The following is a 19,803-nucleotide window of genomic DNA, read 5'->3' as shown; positions in this document are numbered from 1 at the left end:
AAGGCATCTTTCTGCCCCGGCACATCTACTCTTGCTGCCCACAGCTGCAGGACAGTGTGTCCACGAGGACTGTTTACTCTCTGTGCCTGTGTGTCGATGAGGGAGAGACTGCACACTTGTTTTTGTGTATAGAAGTGTGTGTGTGTGTGTGTGTGTGTGTGTGTGTGTGTGTGAGTGTGTGAGAGTGAGAGTGTGAGAGTGAGATGCACTTGTGTGTATTTGAGCATCAGTCTCATCCCTGATATAACAATTACACACTGAGCTTCAGCTTCAGCCCTGAAGGCAGAACATCGTCCACATAGGCCTGTAAGTTTTGAGTGAGATAGGAAATCACAGAGCACGTCAACGTCTGAGCCACAGCAGCTGGGAAACACTGTACAACAGTGACATGTTGAACTTGTCTTCAACTCCATGTATTTAAACTGTTTAATTCAAAAGTAAATGAAATGCAGTGGAGGCACAGTAACTCATCACTGCCTGTTTCTCCTTGGTTGTCGTGATTGATGAAATGAGGCTACGTCTTGATTAATAATACTGATAATCACTTGTTCCTTGATGAGCTCTTCATAGCACTGGAGAAGATAAACAAACACATACGGAGCAGTGAAGTGCAGACAGCTTTCTGTCCGATTTCCCCCAGGGGGGGTTCATAGAGCACCGATGATGCAGGATGACATCACCAAACTGTCTAATGAATGCGTTACCTTTCAGTACAGGGGATGGCCCATGTACTGAAAGGTAATGACGTCGTAAAATTGAAGTATCTGGGTTGTCTACCAAATGTAAAATAGTTATGGGAAATTCTATTGGATACGTATTGACTATTAAAAAGAAGAGAAGATATTAAGAAGGAAAGAGCTCTAGGCTGCGCTGTTTATTTGCTGCAGCCATATTTGTAAGTGCAAGGCTGTTTCTCTTTAACTGGTGAAATGTGCTCAATCATCCTTGAAATAAAGAATTGCTAAAAAGAAATAATTATGCTCCACTCAGTCTAGTTAGTGTGTGGACGAGGAAAAACGAGGCTGTTTTAAACCCCTGGCCTCCACCTGAGTCAACCTCGGGAGGTTTTTGTCATTAGTGCGCCCTGTAGGTACATTATATGGCACACACGCACACACACACACACGTGCGCCGGTGGGGTTCATGCAGGTCATGAGTGGTAGGGCAGGTTGTCTGCAGTGGTCTGTGGCACAGTGAGCTAATGTAGTCGACTGGCTGGACTCTGAGGAGGGAAAATCTCTCCTTGGTGTGGGTCTTATGTTTGGAGGACCGGATGGTTACAAATACAACCTGTGACACATTTCTTTCCCCTCCTGCAGTCCACACTCGGTTATTGTGCCTTGTCCATGGCCACCCTCCACACTCTCTTATTTGGCTGGGACCGCGCCTTCAATCCGAACCAGTACCGCTTCTGCCTGCCACCGACCTTCCTGCTGGTCCTGATTCTTCCGCTGGCGGTTCTGCTGGGCCGCCTGGCTCTCTTCATGCCCTGCGTGGCCGGGCGGCTCAGGCAGATCCGCCGCGGCTGGGAAAGGAGCCGGCACATCCGCTTCACCCTGCCGAGCGACGACTGCCACAACGGGCTGGAGGATGTCAGCAATGTGTAGAAGATACACAGAAGATGAAAGATTTATACACATTGGAATGTATTGAAGGCTCGAGATGTGTTCTGAAATTAGCTGGTAGTTCCTTAGAGATATGTGACCAGGAGAGTGGTCAGCCTTTTGCACTATGCATTCAAATAATCAGTATTTAGTTTGTCTTTATACTTAATTTATTATTTTCTGCTGACGTTCAGTTTGAAATTTCAACCCAGAAATAAAGAAAAATATTAGTTTCTGGTGTAATATATGCAAAACAGTCACTGATACATGTCTAATGAACCTGCTGAAGACCTCATCACCGAAGCAGTGCAACTGAATTATACATACGTTCATAACTGAGCCCTTGGAATAAGGTTTCTTCACTCTGATCATCAGAAACAGACTTGGCTTTTTTTAAATGTGGAGCGTGTGTTCATGTCATTTAAAGGTGTTCATACCTTCTGTGCAGGTTATTTGTCAAAGGGCCTTCAACATAGCCAATCATCCTGTTTTATCCACACACATAAGTGAAACAGGTTTTATATTCATTTTTCATTTTCTTCTGAGTTTTTTTCACTGATGTGAGGTCAGTGTTTTGTTTTTTTCTCTTTAAAAATGTCAATATGCTCTCATATTCATTTAAACTATTGGTGACTGTATGAAAATTATAAGGGTGGTGAGCCTCATGTTTCACTTTTCTCTTTTTCTTTGAACCCTGTGAACTGCAGCTGGTACAAATCCTTTCACCATTAAGAGAGACTCCATGGTCAAAAACAAATGAACACAAACACTTACTGTGTTATAGCTGAAAACATTATATTATATTAAACTATTTTATTTGACACATTTAACTTAACTGCAGCTCTGTAATGATACAGAATAGAGGGGTGAGTATAGATATATATATATTAATCTTGTTTCTAATAATAAATAATATATTCAATATAATAATAATAATAATAATAATAATAATAATAATCTCACATGAAGAAGACTTCCCTCCCTTTAGCAAATATAAATATTATAATATTTTCCCTGTTTTCTGACCACACATCCCTCCTGATAATTTTCATACAGTCCCTTACTCTCAGGCGTTCACCACCAGTCTGAAGCAGTTGGCTGCTGTGGGTTGTCTTACACTGTCAACTACAGACAACTGTACAGAATTCAACAAAACCACATTTTTCTGTCTTCCTTTTTACACGACTTTGATTCTTTTTAGTGTTGTACTAATCTAAGGTTCTTAGGACCCATCGGTGTGTATTTAACTTAGAAAAGAAAGCTGTTACAGAACTTTACTGTCTCCATTATGAGCATAAGAGACGCAGTTTGCTGCTGTTCTGTGATTTCAGCAGTTCTCGTGTTTTATGTGAGTTTGTATTTTCCCCGTTTTGTGTTATTGCCAAAGATGGATATGTTTTCTGAATCCAAATTAAAATGTCGTAGTAATATACTGAAATTCAAGTTAGTGTCTATTACCATGTAAAGATTTCAAGTGGAAATTTCTAGAATATAGAATAAATCATTTTTCTACAACTATTCTTTCACTACTGTATTTACTTTACACAGATCTTTACTAATGTGAAACAGATTTGTTTGTAGACATGTCGCTCATTTGATCATCCAAATGTATTTATCAGCTTCATGTAAAAACTTCTCAGTTGGCTGAAATTCAAGTAAAAGCTAAAATAATCTGAGGCTGACCCAAAGTGTGCAACAGCAATGAGCCCATCAGATCATTAGATATGTACATGCTGCCACCTTGTGGCGGAGAAATAATATCTCCCTTGTCTCCCCTAAGCTGAAAAAAAATTCCTCAACATGGATAGGTAGTTTGGAAAAGCCATGAGTGACAGGAGACATGTTTTAATGCAGCTTTATCACAACAGATTCAACAAGACATACAGAGAAGAACAGTTCTCAAGAAGCTGATGGTTTCGTATCAATGTATGAAAAAATCTGCAAGTTTTACTAAAAATACGTTTTGCAGTGCTGCAAGTGTAAGTGGAAACCTGCAGTGTTAACTATGATTATTATGGAGAATAAGTCATGGCAGAACCAAGTATTTAGACCTCAAAATTCAAGATATGAAAAAAAAAACCCAAACAAACAGTTGTTATATTCAAGTGTATTGTTCCCTCATAAACAGAGAGTGACAGCTGCCTTCACTGACAGTGTTGACTCAACAAACCTACGTCCGGCTTTACTGTCCTCAGCGACTCCCAACGCAGACAAGCAACGCTTTTGCAGGACAAGTTGGACAAGCCCTGGCTGACAACTGGGAAGTGCATCGAGCAGCAGAAAGGTGTGTCTCTCACTGCAGCCATGACTGTAAGTAAGATCTCTTTTCAATTTAATCCTTTCCTACAAATGTCACATAAAAGATTTATAGCATTGTTAAGTGATCTCACGGGGAAGTTGACTAACCCAGGTTCACGGGGACTGTAATAAAGTTGTTACAGAGCAGGAGTCACTCTGCTTAGCTGCACGTGTAGTCTTATGTAAATGTAATGAGGCAATATGTCTAAACCTGTTCCTGACTGTTGAGCAGGAACGATGAAATTCACGCTGCATGTTGTAAGTTCAGTGGGTAAGTATGAGCTGTTTCAAGATGATTTCCAGACCTTTTCCCTCTTCCCTCCAGGAATCCTTTAACAAAGCAGCAGAGGAGGTGAAGGTACTGAAACAAAAACCAGACCAAGAAGAAATGACTGCACTGTATGGTTTATATAAGCAAGCCACAGTTGGTGATATTAACATAGGTGAGTCACTGAAGTGTATCTGTTTTTTTTAAGGCTTTTCATTCAGTAGAATTCATATGGAAACACTAGGGGAAAAAAAAAACACTGTTCCTGCACTTGTGCACAGGAAGACTCCCAGTTGGGCGGGGTCAGGACAAAAATGGGGTCTGACACGTTAGGCGTCATTTTCTGAATGATGTCAAAACTGATTAGTTTATCTAAAGCTGCTTGTTTTATTATCTTTCTTTCTTTGTTATATTTCTATATTCCTTAACGGGATAAACATATTTCAGCTGCACATGACAAAAAAAGCACTATTACTATTTTAAAGCACAGAAAAGTATAGAAATCTCTCACCTTAAATAACCAGATGTGTTCTGAGTAGAATTGTATGTTTATGTAGGATAAAGCTTGTGGTAGAATGTACATTTACACAAGTAAAAATCTGAGATACTTCACTACAGTTTTAGTTACTTTATGTATTAAAATTATAAACACAAAGTGGTTAAATTAGACTGTAAAATCCTGCTTATCTATTTATGCAATATTCCCTTAATGTACTATATAACATTTTAAAATGTGAATTGGTCTGAAACCAGTCAAATTTAAGTCTAAAAATGAAACTAAACTTAACTGAAACTACATTTTTAATGCAGGACTTCCTTGTAGTGAAGTATTTTTACAGTGTTTTATTGCAACGTTTATTTGAGTAATGAAAACTGAAAATTAAATTCACCTGACATTTAACAAGGAAAACGTCTTGAATCTGTATTGTTTATTATTATTACACTGATGGTTGATTTTACTTCCACAGGGCGTCCAGGGTTGCTTGACTTCACAGGAAAAGCAAAATGGGATGCATGGAATGCAAAAAAAGGTCAGACTTAGAGCAGTTAAAAAAAAAAAACAAAGAAAAACTATAATAAAATAAGAAGAGTTACTTGAAAGGCTACATACTGTAAAAGCAATTAACATTAGATTATTCTACAACAAAGCCAAATTTAAAAACAAAACTGTGTACATTTCCCAAAACCACAAATATAGGCTCGGCTTTGACACATTTTGTACCATGACATGAATGAACATATTTATATTTTTGTTTTATTTCTGTTTCTGTTTCTAAACCAACAGGGCTTTCCAAAGATGAAGCAATGGCCGCCTACGTTGAATTGGTGGAGAAGCTAAAGGCAAAATATGGAATCTAGAATCTGTTTTTCATAAATGCTGTTGCATATTCAGTGTAATATCTCCCATTTTTTCTTAGTAGAAACTACAAATTGGAGGCCACCCTTTAGACCTGATTTTACATGTGCCTCATTCTTTGGCGTTTAATTATCGTGAAAGACATAAATGGTTGAAATGCTAGAGAACAATGCAGTTTGGAGTATTTTCTGCGACACTACCTTTCTTTTTAAAGGAATAGGTCACAGCATTTTGGGAGATAGACTTATTTGGTTTCTTGCCAAAGCACATTTGTATGTCTGTATGCTCATTATGAAGCGAGAGGCTGCAGGTAATTTGCTTAAATTAGCATAAAAAAGTGGAAGCAGGGGGAAACAGCTACTCTGTCAAGAGGTAAAACAATCCATCCACCCACCTTTTGACACAGCTAGGTCAGCTGTTCTCCCCAGCCTCCACTCTTTATGCTAACTCTTGGTAAGAAAGTGAATAAATGTGTTTCTTAAAATGTCAAACTTTTCCTTGAAGTGCAAATACGCTGTTGATTTTCCATATAAAAACAGTTTTATAGCATCTGTATACAGGACTGACTATCAAAAAATAAAGACTTGTTCTTTGGGCCTCAGACCTGTTTCTGTCCTCAAAGGAACAACTTGAACAAGATCAGCTCCTGCCAACAGTTTCACCATTTTTTATGGGGCCTTATCTACTGGACTGTTTCTCTGGGCTGGCAAACTGGCTTCCCAGAGGCTCTGCTAGCTGTCTGGCCACCATACTGATATGACAAGACTCCAGGAAGTCATGGTATCTATCCTCTCATCTAATCCATGGTAACAATCAAATCAGTGTCACTCAAAAGCAGGTTTTAAAAACCCTGATGGCATCGTAGTGATGTCATCAGGGTTGTCAGATTGAGCTGAGGCTCTTAACACAACTCCAACTATCTGGAGTTTAAAAGATCATCAGGCAGGAAGAGTCTAAGGGACGATTCTGTTGCGTTGCATTATGGGAAATGTAGGATCCAGTGTTTTTGGAGCTTTTTAGTATTAATATTAATTTCTTGATCTTTATTTATAACCATACTAAGGGCAAACAGTCAGGATATCTCTATTTCTAACCCTTTTTTTAAATTTTTCTCTTTCAAGTCCCCTATCTTTATGGAATAGCTGGAGTGGCCCCTTTAATTTTATTTCATAATTTCAATGGTTTTAATATCCCCATAACTCTGGGTGGTGGATGGAAAGTCTTTCTGGTTTCCCTTCAAATTTTAAACATCTCGACATAAATGTAAATTTATCTATGACATTTGAAAACTAACAAATAATTGCCATATGAATTTTGAGATTATTGTGCAAACACCACGAACAGGTAAGCCTTGTATCTTAACTAACTGAGCCACCACATTGTATTTTACATCCTTATGTCATTAAATAAAAACACTGCAGGGATTAGAAAAATATGCCTTTTGCAGTATCACTGTATTAAACACTCAAGCTGCAGTGGTCAGTCTGCACTAAGCCAAGATCCATTATGTATTGATGAGAAGTGAGAGATAATGAGCCAATCCCAACTTGAATTACATTTCCACAGTATCGACAGGGAGTCCACCGGATGTCGGGCCGCCTATAGAGCAAGGCAGCAGGGAGACCTGCGTGTGAGGGGACCCGCTGTGGCTTATGGAGCCGTGATGCTGCCTGCGCCGACTGGGCAGGTGCTGAGTCAGCCTCCATCTCCTCCACCTCCTCTGAACCTCGTGCTGCACCTGGAAGAACATGTCATTGATCCTCAAGTTACTGAAAACCCACACTTCATTAAGGAACGACAAGTTTTTATTGGCTAACCACTTCCTACCTCTCCGTTCATGAAGCAATAAAGGACAGCAACCACAAAACCCTTGAAGATGTGAAGAGAGAAAGGCCAGTGAGTGTAGCTGTATTGATCATTATTGTGAGTTAATGGGATGTGTTAGCTCTCTCATACGTACACATAATTTACCTGTGTGGATGACAGAGCCAGCTCTGCAAAGGTCCATATCTTAAACATGGTGCTGCTGACTTCAACAGGTAAGAAAACAAACAGGATGTAATGCAGACCAAACAGAGCCACCAGGAAAAATGTGGATTTGATCAGCCTCCTGTTGAAAGGAAAAGAAGACATTTTCCTTCATTAATAATGAAGTGAATAGAATCATTTAAAAGTTTTCCCAGCTGTGATAGGGTACAGTGTGATGAAACCTCTCTGACTAAAGGCTGAAACTCTTATCTCAGTCTCTATCTCAGCCAATAGTATGATATCGAACATGCAGTTACCTAGAGTATATCATAGTGTAACAGTAAAACAAACCTACTTGCATGTGTACTTTTACTTTGTATTTGAAAAAATAATATCAATCTGTATTATTTTATCCTATGCAAAATACATGGCCAATTCCTCAAAGACACTGGCCCCAACTTTACATATCACATATACAATATGACGGAGCAACAGTGTCACAGTATGATGAATACTCACTTATACTGGCTGAATTCATTCCTCTGTGCAACTGGCATTCTCAGTTTGTTCACCAGTATCCTCAAAATCCCCAAGAAAAAGATGAGATTCATCTGAAACGATTAAAACCCGTCATGCTATCTTCTAATACAAACAGTTTGACATTTTTGGTACCAGCTACTGGCTGTAGTGTCATATTTAGCCTACAGGAATGAGAGTGCTATCAATCTTCTCATCTAACTATTACCAATAAAGTGAATTAGTATACTTAAAACGTGGAGCTATTTCTTTTCAATAGAAAAATACATTAAAAACTTTTTACTGATATCGTTAGAAGAACTGGCACTCGAAGTATCCACCAAATCCATTCATGGCTTCTGGTTTCCCAACAGCTTTGGCAGAGAAATACGAAATAACTGTAAAATCATTCTGGATGATAATCTTCAAATGAATGAGTGAAACAGATTTTTACCCCCCTTACCCTTCGTCTTCATAAAAATACTTGGCACACCCCCAGGAGACAATAACAAACAATGGTACACCTGCGTGATGAAATAAATCTTGGTTAAATCTAAAAAGGTGCAGAGGCAGTGTTATATGCGAATGGGTGTGAAGCAGAGAAAAAAAAAACACAAAAAAATGTGAGGCGCACTTGTTTTTTTGTTAACAACTGTCCCTACCCCAGCTCAGGACGATGTACCAGGCGAGGTGTTTCTTCAGGGAGAAGAAGGAGCGGCTCACCAGGGTGAAGAGGAAGTGACCCTCCACCAGCAGCCAGCTGTAGTTTGCCAGGATGGAGTAGTTGGAAAACATCAGAACAACCTTACATGCCACCTGTCGAACGGGGTCACAAGAGAAAATGTGTGTTAGTGTCTTGGTTACACCAATTACATGTCATAGTGATGTCATCGTCCTGCCGTCTTCTACATCTTTCTGTTTTAGACGTTTCAGTGGCGATATTCTGATCTGATTGTGAGTATTTGAGTTTGAGCTGGTGAACATTATCACAAAGCTGTGCTCATCTCTTCATACCGGGTAGTAGTCACAGTGGTAGAACTCTTCATTCGTAAACAGCAGAGAGTCTCTGATGAAGATGAAGATGGCTCTCAGGATGAAGGAGATGAACAACTGGATGTGAATGTAGTTCCTGGTACAGTGCAACTTCCTGATGAAATATCAAAATACACAGTTTAAGGCTTTATAACCATATCATTCTTCTGTTGGACTATGATTCAGTGTTTGTCTGATATGCAAAAAAAAGGCCAATAGGAGGAACAATGAAAGATTTGATAAGATTCTTACCTAAACAGACAGAATATGGTGATGGCAATGGTGAGAGAGATGAGAGAGAGTGCGTATCCAGCTGTGTACATGGTCTTCACGTAGGAGAAATACAAGTGGGAGTCTGAGGACTGAACAAATGAAAGAGAACAGTGCTAATCACCTTCAAAACAGCACATCTACCACCGCAAACCATTTAAGACAAGCACTAGGAGACACATTGTGCTTGTAATTCATGCATGATTGAGCTGATGCTAAGCTGCTGACAGTATTTTTGACTATATTCAGTATTTCATCCCAAAATTGAGAAATTTAGCCTGAAGGCAGTGTAGTCCATTAAGTAGAAATCCTTGGTGGGATGCGTAGAAAACTATTTATAGGGATACAATTGTTACTGCATAGCTGTTTGTATTTGTGCCTCATAGTTAAGATATATATTGGATAAACACACGTTGTCTGTATATTAGATGCCACTAACCTCTCCGAGAAAGTGCAGGGTCTCATTGAAAGTGTAGCCACATGCATCCTCATGTGGGACGAGTGGGTCTGTCCAGCCACTGGCAGTGCAGTTGCGATGTACTGTCCCTGAAAAAATTATTTTTTTATGGTGTTTTTTTTTTTCCTTTTTTTTTTTTTTTTTTGCTGGTCAAATGTTGTAACATTTCAGATATCTGTGTTCTTAGAATTATTGGGCAGAAAAAAAAGCTGCAACACCATTGCTCTCCCTCTTCAAGTGCTTCAATAAACCTCTGGTTCTTCAAATAAATTATTATGAAATCTGTCGTTATCATATCCCAATATAAATGTAGCACTCAAAGGTGTTACCCAGTGTCTCTATGTACACAAGCACTTTATGGCTAAATGTTTGTATAGAGACCCTAAGAGGGAGAAGCTGCCTCAGTTCCTTATGAAAACAAAAGAGTTTCCTGGCAAATAATTAACCAGTGCACTGTGGTATGCATAATGGGTGTTTGTAAATGTGCGTCATTGTGTTTGTGTGCGTGTGCATGTGTGACAGCTCACCTTCTGAATTGAAAAAATCTGGACATGGTTGAGAGACTGTCTCCCCAAGAGACGCAGGTGGCCAGCAGTTCAGATCATCCCACATTCCCTGACAATGTACACTGATATTGTTTTCTTAATAGATGGAACAGAAATCAAAGAAATTATTCTGATTTTGACTTGTTGGGAGCATGTACAAATGATGGAGACACATAATAAGGAGTCAGCAAAGTGAAAATGATGACTCTTCCTACAATGGTCTTAACCAAAACTGCCATATCTGAAACGATCTCGATCCTTCAAAATAAAATGCACTCAGTTTCTAATATGTATTGTGGCTGCTGGTTTATGGGCGCATCATGTCTTATGACCACTAGGTGTCACTAAAACTCTGCATCAAATTTCTGTAGGTGGCAAACACTTCATTCATATCAGAGATCAACATTTTTCTCAATGAAACTTTTCACTGAGCAGCAATCCATTGATTTAGTATTGTTATAAGTATAAACAGTCGATGTAATGTACACAGTTTAGAAGCAGTATTGATTTACCTGTTGCTTTTTGTGACTTAAAAAGTAGCACGTCATTCATGCACTTTTCCTCTTCTTTCACAAGATTAACATGTGGATGACAACCCGGTGATAATTTTGCCTATAAAAAAAACGGAGGTAATAATGCATTTAATGTTTTTTTTTTCTTTTTTTCTTTTCTTTAGAAATTAAACTCAAGCATGCAACTGTTTTCTCACCTGAGGTAGCAGCAACACTCCAATAAGTCCAACTTTTTTCATGGTGTCAAACAGGTTCCTTTTTTCCATCAAGATAGGCACCTACATCCAGACCTCAAGCCGCATATCTGATTAGAATGAAAAGCAAGCATCCTGCCATGTAGCAGATATATGAGGTCTAAAAATCAAACATAGGCCTCCTCAGTGTCGATAACTATGCACAGTATTCTTCAGGACTATCTAATAAGCCCTTTTATCAAGGTAGCTATAATTTAAATTGGGGCGTCCTGTCGTCACTTTCAGAATAAAGTATTTGTGCATGGTCGCAGATAAATATTGTGCACCAGTGTGAAAACGACAAGTATATGTGGTAAATAATCTATAGCAAATTAAGCGTTCATTTATGTAATCTGTTTTTTAATATTTGTATATATAATTAAACAAATGAAATCCAATAAACCGCTTTATATTTACAGTGTAGGCTTTTATTTTGAAGGCAAAATGTCTAGCTTCTGGTCTTATTTTGAGCTTTTGACGCAGTTTGATGGACCGTGCTGCCAACAAATCGTATTCACCTGCAGGACTGTTTGTCCCGCCCCTTCAGCGCTTGAGCGTCACTATGGCAACAACTGTGTTTGAGAGTGGGGTCCCTGCCATCGACACTAAGAGAAGGTGGCTAACCGCTTCTGGTACGAAAACAAATGGAGTATGGCTGTTTTTTTTGTTCTAAATAACTAAAAGCAGCCATTTTTCTAAAATATAAGTAAGTCCTAAAGTTGCATTGCTGAAAATCTTTTTCATTGGAAGCTCATAACCCTTGCTACGTAGCCTTTATTTAAGTTAACACCAAATTATTAAGCTAACAAGGTAGCTAATTATATCTGTATTATTAGCTTTCTTGCTAACCCTGCAGTAAGGGTTGTCACAGTGGCCTGTAGCTGACCGCTGTATAACTCTGTGTGTGTGTGTGTGTGTGTTTGTGGGTCTGTTAATATCATATAAATATTATAAGCAGGCAGCACAAATATTGCAGTGGTAGAGGGCATGTTTTGCCACATAACTTTCTCCATCCTTATCTTAACATGATGACAGTTACTTTAAAAAGTACCCAAGTAAATTGACTGAATAACCTGCTGTCCTTACACATTTTATAAAATATTCATAGATTTACCAACTTAATGTTTCCCTACACATTGATGTCTCCTTGACTGTCCTCCAGCCGTCTGTCATTTCTCTGATGAGGAGCCAGAGCTGACCTTTTGCCAGGATGGAGGTGGCCATCTCTGCCCCACAGATACTCTCAGAGCCCCTGAGGAGGGGGACTCCTCTGCCTCTGAACCAGCTGGTGGAGGAGAGCAGAAGTAGAGGCAACATCCCCAATCATCTACTAGAATCAAGTACATATCAATAAAGAGCATCAATATTGTTTTCTTAACTTGTAATCTGCAAATATTTCAAATTTTCTTTTCTTCTTGGTAAACCTGTTTGCATATGTGAATGAGCCTGCATTCAATCAGTTTTCTGTTATGTGAAAAGCGTATTTAATGATGTGTTTTTTCTTGTCTTCCTTATAGAAATGTATGCCAAACTGAAAAGCAACAGCTTGATCCAAGCAGAGCCCCCAGAGCTTCACTTCAGTGGGTTTGATCTTGGAAAGGATTACCTAAAGATTCTGGTGAGGAAAATACTACTCAGATTTTATTATCCTTGGAGTTTTTACAATTACTCATTTTAATTCCCCATTCACAGGGTACATTAGACAGCTAATTTACTGATAGTAAGTTAGTTTTTAAATGAATATTAAAATGCCAGTAAGCTTTATTTGCCATCCCCTTATTAAAAAAGAATAATAATTCCTCTTTAGTGTGAAATACAAGTAGACAAAAACAATAAAGACCAGACATTATGTATAAAAAACACAGTATAATACAGCAGGTACAATAAATACAGGACAAATAGAAGTTATGTGCCGAGTACGTGTTGCTGATTTTTCATAGCTTCATCAGAAAACCTGATGTTTACCTCAATACATGGTTGGTGTCCAAGACTGGAGTGTTTGTTAATCAAGGTCTGCTGTGTTGTGTCAACAAAGAGTCCTTTTCAAGGTGTAATAGGGTTATGTTGCTTTCACAGCGGAGTCATTATGCAGGTTGTCAAACTGATTAGAGTCTATTGTGGCAGAAATGTATGTGTGCATGAAACTAGAGACTGCTATGTGCTGTGAGAACAGTAGCCTGGACGAGGGAGAAGTTGAAACTAATGTGCATAGTTTGGGCTTTTTGTAGGACACAGCTTGTTCGGCCAATGACATTCAAAATATCCCAAAAAATGTTTTCAAGGTATCTCAGGAGGACATGCCACTGTCTGTTTTTCTGTGGTCTCGGATGCCCTGACAGAGATGTCACAACATATAGTATGAATGAATAACACTTTATTGTGTCATGCATACAAATGCTGTATGCCCAGCTACATGGGCTTATAAGACACCATAAATTCATTCAGGCTAGAACTATAGTGTTGCATCTAAGTTGTCAAACAATAATAGTCTTCTGATCTTCATTGCCTTCATCAAAATGTATAAATGACTGACAAAAATACAGTACTGGAGAAAATTCATTACTAATTAAATACTCCATATTGCCTTTTGAGGCTTTTGAGACAAAGTTAGCAAACTTAAACAACCATTCCAGTTTTAGATCATATAAACACCAGAATTTTTCAGGCATTTTTCAAGCAATTTCATGGAAAATTAGATCTCTTAAATCATCATAGTTTGCACAGTACAAAGGAAAATGGGACGTGTCACTTCACTCAACTCGCACAGCTCGGAGTATTTTAGAATCTGCTCATACAATGGCTAGAGGAATAATACTAGTTCTCCACTGTGCAACTAAAGATCTTTGGCTTCTAGATAAATTAGAAGTAGCACATGATTTATGGTCATACTTTTTATTTATATGCATACTGTATGTCCTAATTTACTTTGAATAAAGTAAATTAAAAAGGCAAAGCAAATTTGATCAAGTTTGTAATATTTAGAAAAATATAATATTAATATAATTGTAAATGTCCTATCCCATCCTAAATACCTCCCATTTGTTTTCCATTGTAGATACATTTGATTTAATTGAATGGGCACTGATTTTACCCTCTGTATGTGTGATGAGTCACTGTAGGCTGGATGTAAACATCAGGAACATGGAAACGGTTTTGTCAAGTGTATATGATTGGATGGGAATGAAATTTCCTCATCTCTCCTCTCTTCCTCTCCCTCAGAAACTAATCAACATCTCATCTGAAGTTATGAATATTCATATTATTTCCACCCAGACCAAGCACTTCCAAACAACTTACACCAAAAAGGTATTTTTTTTCATTACTAATTGCTGACCTGAATGTAAGATTATGACTGTACTTGTCCATTAGTGCAATCAGGGCTGTTTCTGATGATTCAATCTGGTTCTGTGTGTTTTCTCTGAAGTATCGACTCATCCCCGGCCTCGCCTACACACTCAAGGTCCGATTCTGTCCCGATGAGTGGCGTTACTTCTATGACTGCATTCGGGTTCATTGCAAGGTTAGGACCCAACAGCTTGTACGCCACTGTGGTCGCTGTACTAATCACACAAGATTCTCAAAGGACATTGCACTGATATTAACAGTTACTAGAGAGACATAACTATCTACTAAAGCTAGATCCAGTCAAACAGCCACAAGGAGCAATTCCCAGCTGCCTTAAATGATCTCCTTTGATGATACTTCCCCATGTTTACCTTGAGACCTCTCTTATCTCTGTGCTTTCTTCACCCTCCATATCTTCTCTCTGGTGTGTTCTCGCTACCCTGTTCATTCAACCCGCCTACATCCTTTCTAAGGGGGAAGAGAACCTGTTAATTCCAGTTCATGCTTACCCTGTCATCGATGACCTGCACATCCCCCCTCACATCGACCTATCAGCCGTACCACTTGGACAAAGGTGTGTGTGTATGTATGTATACCCTACACTGTGTGTGTTGAGATCCATGGCGGACTGTTTTTTGACCTCCTATCTGCCTGAGGGCTTTCCTGTCTCTTTGTATTCTTCCATACAACCAACCATGCTTCCACTCACCCGTTGGTGTCAAACCATAAAAAAATAATCTCATCTCCCCCCCCCCCCCCCCCCCCCCCCCCCGTTTCTAGTGTAAGCCATGCTATTCCTCTGAGATGCAGCTGTCCCATCGACTTTGAGTTTCAGGTGTACGTCATTCAGCCACATGAGGCTTTCTCCATCCATCCCCTTTCAGGTAGGGACAAGTGAAATCATTCATTTTAACATAGTAAATGTCTTTTATTGATATCTATTGTACATTATGTGGCTGGTTTTTAGTCCTTAAAAGATATCACATAGGAATTCAACATTTTTTACCTGTTATCTAGCTTTAGTTCAAAATTTCAGAATTTCAGGTTAAACTGATAAATAATGTTTTTTTTCCAGTGATAATGCTATTTTAAGCTACCAGGTAATGAACACCTCCCATTTGGAGAGCAGATGAGCTGTGTTTTCTCAAAATCTTCCACAGCTATGTTTTGTGTATTAAACAAGTCACTACAGAACTTGAAGGATGCCTCCAGTTTCCACACACTGACATTAAGCAGTATTCATGATCTGGGAAGCATCATAACACATGGCGGAAAAGGCACTTGGGCTCTGAATTACTGCTGCAGTTTTAACTCAGTACAAACCTTGAATGAGGAGAAGAGATACAAATGAGTTTCTCCTTTTGGAAATGCTTTTTTTTGGGTCTTTTTTCTCTCTACATACATGAAAAACCTTGGCCATGTTACAGCATCTGCAGCTCACAACATTAAGCATTCAGTTACAGAGTTGTAATTCAATCTATTACTTTTTGTTGCAGTAAATATCACACTCAGTCATTGTTAAGGTCATTTGTCACTTTTGTGTAGCCAAAGACATTAATTCATACTTTGTCAGCCCTGGCAGATGGGCTCAAGTAACCCTGCACTCACTCCTAATGTTTTAAATGAATCACTTTTACGGATACAATAATGGGTTATTGTCATTGTTGAGGTTGGTTTGGTCAAGTTTGCTGCAAGTGGCAGAAGGTCGACATTATTCTACTTTTTCATTTCAGCTACCAGTTTCAACAGTTTATCCATTACTTTTAGTTTACTGTTTATCTGTTACTTTTAGTTGACTATTTCAAGTTTTTATCCAGTACTTTTAGCTAATTATTTCAACCAATTATCTATAACTTTTTAATTATTCATTTATCTGTTCCCTTGAGCTAATTATTCCAACCATTTATCAATTACTTTTTGTTGACTATTCTACATGTTTATCTATAACATTTAGCTAACTTTTTCAAGTTCATGCTAACTAGTTTCTATGCACTCCCAACAGAAACATGTATTCAGGTGTAACAAGTCACTTAGGTTGGAATGAGTTGTGGACAGTGCATTCAGCCAATAATAACTGGTAGTTTACTACAGAATTATCCCCTGATGTGCAAACATACCACTGGTTGGACTGACCTACACAAGGCAAATACACACACCCATCCATCCCTGTTGTTTTATCTTTGCTCTTGCAGGTGTGATACCAGCCAATGGTGAGGTGAAGCTCACAGTGACCTTCAGTCCTTTCCAGTATGAGACTTCTCAGGTCACCATCCAGCTGGTCATCTCACAGTTCAACACCAAACCCTATCTCTGTACCATCACTGGGAGTTCTGCCCCTCACCCAGCCCTCAGGTAATTAGAGCAATTGACTGTTCAGTGGCCAAAAATGCAAAAATGCAAAAGATAGACTCTCCGTGGTGCATTAAAGTTGCACAGATAGTACAGATACTATTATCTCATTTACAGTAATGTCAGCTGACCAGGAGCCACCACAAGCTATTTGTTTAAGGGGTGGTGATGAGTTTTTCCTCCACTGTAACACATCTTTCTATCTTGCTCTTATCTGCTTATCTTATCCCAGTGCTATCTCATAGTCTAGATGTAGCTTTTGCTGACTTCATGGCAAGTTCACACCCGCTCTGTGGGTTTTATTGACATGCTGTTATGTATTATATTTATATATGTGTGTGTGTGTCCCAAAATTCTCCCAGACTTTTGGGCTCCACAGTACATGTGTAGAGGTAGATGGCATATTAAAGGAAAAACCTGATTAAATGAGTCAGGAAACACAATGAAAGCACATGCTTCCACACAGGTGCACTGCATGGGATAATTTAACAGTCAACATCCAGTCGTGCTCTGTGACAGGTACAAAAAAAGCTGAGCAGGGTCAGTCGATTCTGATTTTGAATCCAGATGGAAAGAGGAAACGATCTAAGAGACTTAGACGGAGGGCTCTTTGTTGAGGCTTCAGTCACAAAGACTGCTCAACTGGTGTGTTTCAATGGGAACAGTGACTAAAGTGACATCTGCATTTAGATCTATGGGCAACAAGAACAATCCAACAATAATTACATAGAGAGGGAGGTTATAGAAGGATTGCAGTGCATAAACACCTCATTACAAAGATCCCTGCACATTTGAAAGTTCAGTGGTGTGAAAACCAGAGGCACTGGTCTACAGAGACATGTAAAAAAGTGATGGTGGTCCAAATCTAAAGAAAGGTGTTCTGAGTGATCGCCTGTGGCCTATGATGACACATTTTTACATCGCTATGGCCTCCGCAGTCACCAGATCTCAGCCCAGTTGACCACCTATGGGAGATTTTGGCCCGAGGTGTCAGACAGTGCTCTCCACCACCATCATCAAACACCAAATGAGGGAATGTCTTTTAGAAGATCCAGTAGAGTTCAGCGACATGTACAATCATTGTCAAGGTGCATTGAAGCTGTCCTGGCAGCTTTAGGTAGCCCAGCGCCTTAGTCATAAACTTTATGTTGGTTATCCTTTAATTTGCCACTTATCTGTATATATGTACAAATGTTGCTCTTCTCTTTGATGCTTTACTTTGTTTTCACGAGCAATGGAAATCCTAAATAATAGAGTAGAATAATAAAGTAAAGCCTTTCACTTCTCTTCTGCTGGTCAGTTATTCCAGCTCTCAGGTTGTATGAGCAAACAAGCTACAAACTTGTTTGGACTAAAAACATCCACTTGACTGGATTCACAGAAAAAGGCCTTGTGTGCTGATTAGAAGTTCCCATTTGTTTTTTTTTTTCAGCTTGTATAATGTTTAATTCTGTTCCCATGAGAAAGAGGGTGCCATCCATCACACAGCAGTAGCTCCATCCACTGCACTGTCTTGGTGTTATCTCGGCCAAAAGTTAATAATTCATGAAAATAGCTTGGTAGCTGGTGCAGTGATATCAAGATTGATATGGCACCCAATGGATGTTTAGCATATAAAACATTCTGTTTGTTGTTCCCCTCTGTGGAACTAAAATAAAATATGAGATATGTGCAAGTGTCTCCTGCCTGACATATCTGACATAGGTAGAGGCTATTTCTAAGTATTAACTTAACTATTTGAGCTAACCATAACATGCTTTAAGCAAACTATTTCAATTATCAATTGATTGCTTTTAGCTTACCATTATAGGTTCCACAAACATGTCTTTTATTTTCATTTTTTCCATTTCATTCAGCTCTTTCAACCATTAATGAGTTTGTAACCTCAATTAGTTAAAACAAATTGTAATTTGCTCTCAAATTAGGGTTTTATAGTGTTGAATCTGTTTTGGTCTTGAATAATGTGCACAATTCTGTTGTAATTAAAGCACTTAAGTTTCACTCCTTCATGTCTGCTTTTATTCATTTATTTCTCTGCATGATAGTCAGCTGGAAAGAAAGTCAGGTCACGGAGATGCAGTGCCTGCAGAATATAAAGGATCTTCACCTGCCACCCAAGTGCCTCCTCGAAGTAAAACCAAATTTAGGTCAACCAAGGAGGCTGACAAATCAAAGGTAGTCTATTGGTCAAACTTGAGGGGTATTTAGTCCTGACACATCAACCACAGTATCTATTGTATCTCAATTTGAAATGCAGGAACATAGTAGTTGGTGGATGCTTTAGGAAGGGATTAATGAGTTTATTCTCATGTTGAAAGTAGTTATGAGAAGTTTTCTTTCCTCTTATAGGAAAGTGTAAAGGTCTTTATTTAAGTACACTGTAAAATGGGCTTATTAGTTACTGAAATTAATTAATATTTACCTTTAATTTTTTATTAAATACATAAGAACAGCATATCTGATTTTCTTTCTTTTTTCACTGTACTTGTTGTACTGGTCCTACTGGTCATTTCTTGCAGTGGTTTGATTTGTTCTTCTTTTCTTGTTTTTCTGTACCTGTCCTCCAGACACTGAGAGATCAGCCTGGACTGAAGAAGCCGGTGGATGTCTCTACCCCTGCAGGTGTTGCAAAGATGCTGATCAAAGACACCAGTAAACTCAGCTCTAAAGCCCTGAGAGAAGGTAGATGCAACCCACTGTTTGGGGAGTTTTTGTGACAGACTCATCAAACTTGTTGCTGTGTTATAATGAACTACATTGTTTTATGATCCTGCTGTACTCTCCTTTTGCATACTTTGCCACCATGAAGTAAATGTCTCTTATCTTCCTGGTTCACTTCTCTTCAGCCATGTCCTGTGGCAGTGTGTTTGGTCAACAGAACAAGCAGATGAAGGAGGCACTTTTCATGAGAAAGGTTCAACAAAACGTGAAGGAGGAGCAAGCCAACCATGTCAGATGGTAGGTTAAACTACAACATGAAATTTCAACAACAAAATGAAAATGTACAGTTTTACAACAGGGATAAGATGAAGACATAGCAGCTGAGACA

At 38.8% G+C, this 19,803-nt stretch overlaps 4 protein-coding genes across 9 annotated transcripts in view; 3 read left to right on the top strand and 1 right to left on the bottom strand.

Moving 5' to 3' along the window:
* The window catches only part of LOC139609514 (metalloreductase STEAP3-like), a 150,726-nt gene extending 147,607 nt beyond the window's left edge, over positions 1-3,119 (top strand). The window contains exon 7 of the mRNA XM_071464223.1: positions 1,320-3,119. Within this exon, the coding sequence (XP_071320324.1) occupies positions 1,320-1,607 (288 nt within the window). The 3' untranslated portion in view covers positions 1,608-3,119. The remainder of the gene's footprint in view (positions 1-1,319) is intronic.
* A 661-nt stretch (positions 3,120-3,780) lies between these two features.
* Positions 3,781-6,128, top strand: LOC139609519 (acyl-CoA-binding protein-like). Its single transcript, XM_071464228.1, has 4 exons — positions 3,781-3,914; positions 4,228-4,345; positions 5,139-5,201; positions 5,456-6,128. Exons 1-4 carry the CDS (start codon positions 3,909-3,911, stop codon positions 5,527-5,529), a joined length of 261 nt encoding a protein of 86 aa, XP_071320329.1. The 5' UTR covers positions 3,781-3,908; the 3' UTR covers positions 5,530-6,128.
* sctr (secretin receptor) lies at positions 5,067-11,232 on the bottom strand. Of its 2 annotated transcripts, XM_071464224.1 has the most exons (13): positions 11,025-11,232; positions 10,828-10,927; positions 10,298-10,411; positions 9,753-9,859; positions 9,296-9,405; positions 9,026-9,158; positions 8,674-8,827; positions 8,475-8,535; positions 8,316-8,385; positions 8,015-8,106; positions 7,499-7,637; positions 7,355-7,396; positions 5,067-7,265 (listed from the first exon to the last, which is right to left on the bottom strand). In XM_071464224.1, exons 1-13 carry the CDS (start codon positions 11,091-11,093, stop codon positions 7,080-7,082), a joined length of 1,377 nt encoding a protein of 458 aa, XP_071320325.1. In that variant the 5' UTR covers positions 11,094-11,232; the 3' UTR covers positions 5,067-7,079. The 2 variants fall into 2 exon arrangements, with proteins under 2 accessions (XP_071320325.1, XP_071320326.1); XM_071464225.1 differs by lacking the exon at positions 11,025-11,232 and having other exon boundaries at positions 10,298-10,398; positions 10,828-10,910.
* Positions 11,233-11,565: 333 nt separating this feature from the next.
* Positions 11,566-19,803, top strand: part of cfap221 (cilia and flagella associated protein 221) — a 151,129-nt gene continuing 142,891 nt past the window's right edge. For 3 of the 5 annotated variants that reach the window (XM_071464210.1, XM_071464214.1, XM_071464213.1), the window contains exons 1-11: positions 11,614-11,766; positions 12,223-12,400; positions 12,578-12,678; positions 14,280-14,366; positions 14,485-14,580; positions 14,879-14,979; positions 15,186-15,289; positions 16,598-16,757; positions 18,800-18,929; positions 19,322-19,436; positions 19,601-19,712. In XM_071464210.1, the coding sequence (XP_071320311.1) occupies positions 12,271-12,400; positions 12,578-12,678; positions 14,280-14,366; positions 14,485-14,580; positions 14,879-14,979; positions 15,186-15,289; positions 16,598-16,757; positions 18,800-18,929; positions 19,322-19,436; positions 19,601-19,712 (1,136 nt within the window). In that variant the 5' untranslated portion in view covers positions 11,614-11,766; positions 12,223-12,270. Of the gene's footprint in view, positions 11,767-12,222; positions 12,401-12,577; positions 12,679-14,279; positions 14,367-14,484; positions 14,581-14,878; positions 14,980-15,185; positions 15,290-16,597; positions 16,758-18,799; positions 18,930-19,321; positions 19,437-19,600; positions 19,713-19,803 lie in introns of all 5 variants that reach the window. The other 2 variants (XM_071464211.1, XM_071464212.1) reach the window with 2 other exon arrangements.

This window comes from Trachinotus anak, unplaced genomic scaffold (assembly GCF_046630095.1).
Source record: "Trachinotus anak isolate AG129_WGS33_773 ecotype Australia unplaced genomic scaffold, CSIRO_AGI_Tana_v1 ptg000026l, whole genome shotgun sequence".
Lineage (NCBI taxonomy): Eukaryota > Metazoa > Chordata > Actinopteri > Carangiformes > Carangidae > Trachinotus > Trachinotus anak.
This window is presented reverse-complemented; position numbering and strand designations above follow the sequence as displayed.

Coding starts and splice junctions, on each gene's coding strand:
- LOC139609519 (XM_071464228.1), top strand. Junction 4,346..5,138: donor AGTTGGTGATATTAACATAG/GTGAGTCACTGA, acceptor TTACTTCCACAG/GGCGTCCAGGGTTGCTTGAC. Junction 5,202..5,455: donor TGCATGGAATGCAAAAAAAG/GTCAGACTTAGA, acceptor CTAAACCAACAG/GGCTTTCCAAAGATGAAGCA.
- sctr (XM_071464224.1), bottom strand. CDS start 11,093: ATGGAAAAAAGGAACCTGTTTGACACCATGAAAAAAGTTGGACTTATT. Junction 8,386..8,474: donor TATTTTTATGAAGACGAAGG/GTAAGGGGGGTA, acceptor TCTCTGCCAAAG/CTGTTGGGAAACCAGAAGCC. Junction 7,397..7,498: donor TGGCTCTGTCATCCACACAG/GTAAATTATGTG, acceptor CACATCTTCAAG/GGTTTTGTGGTTGCTGTCCT.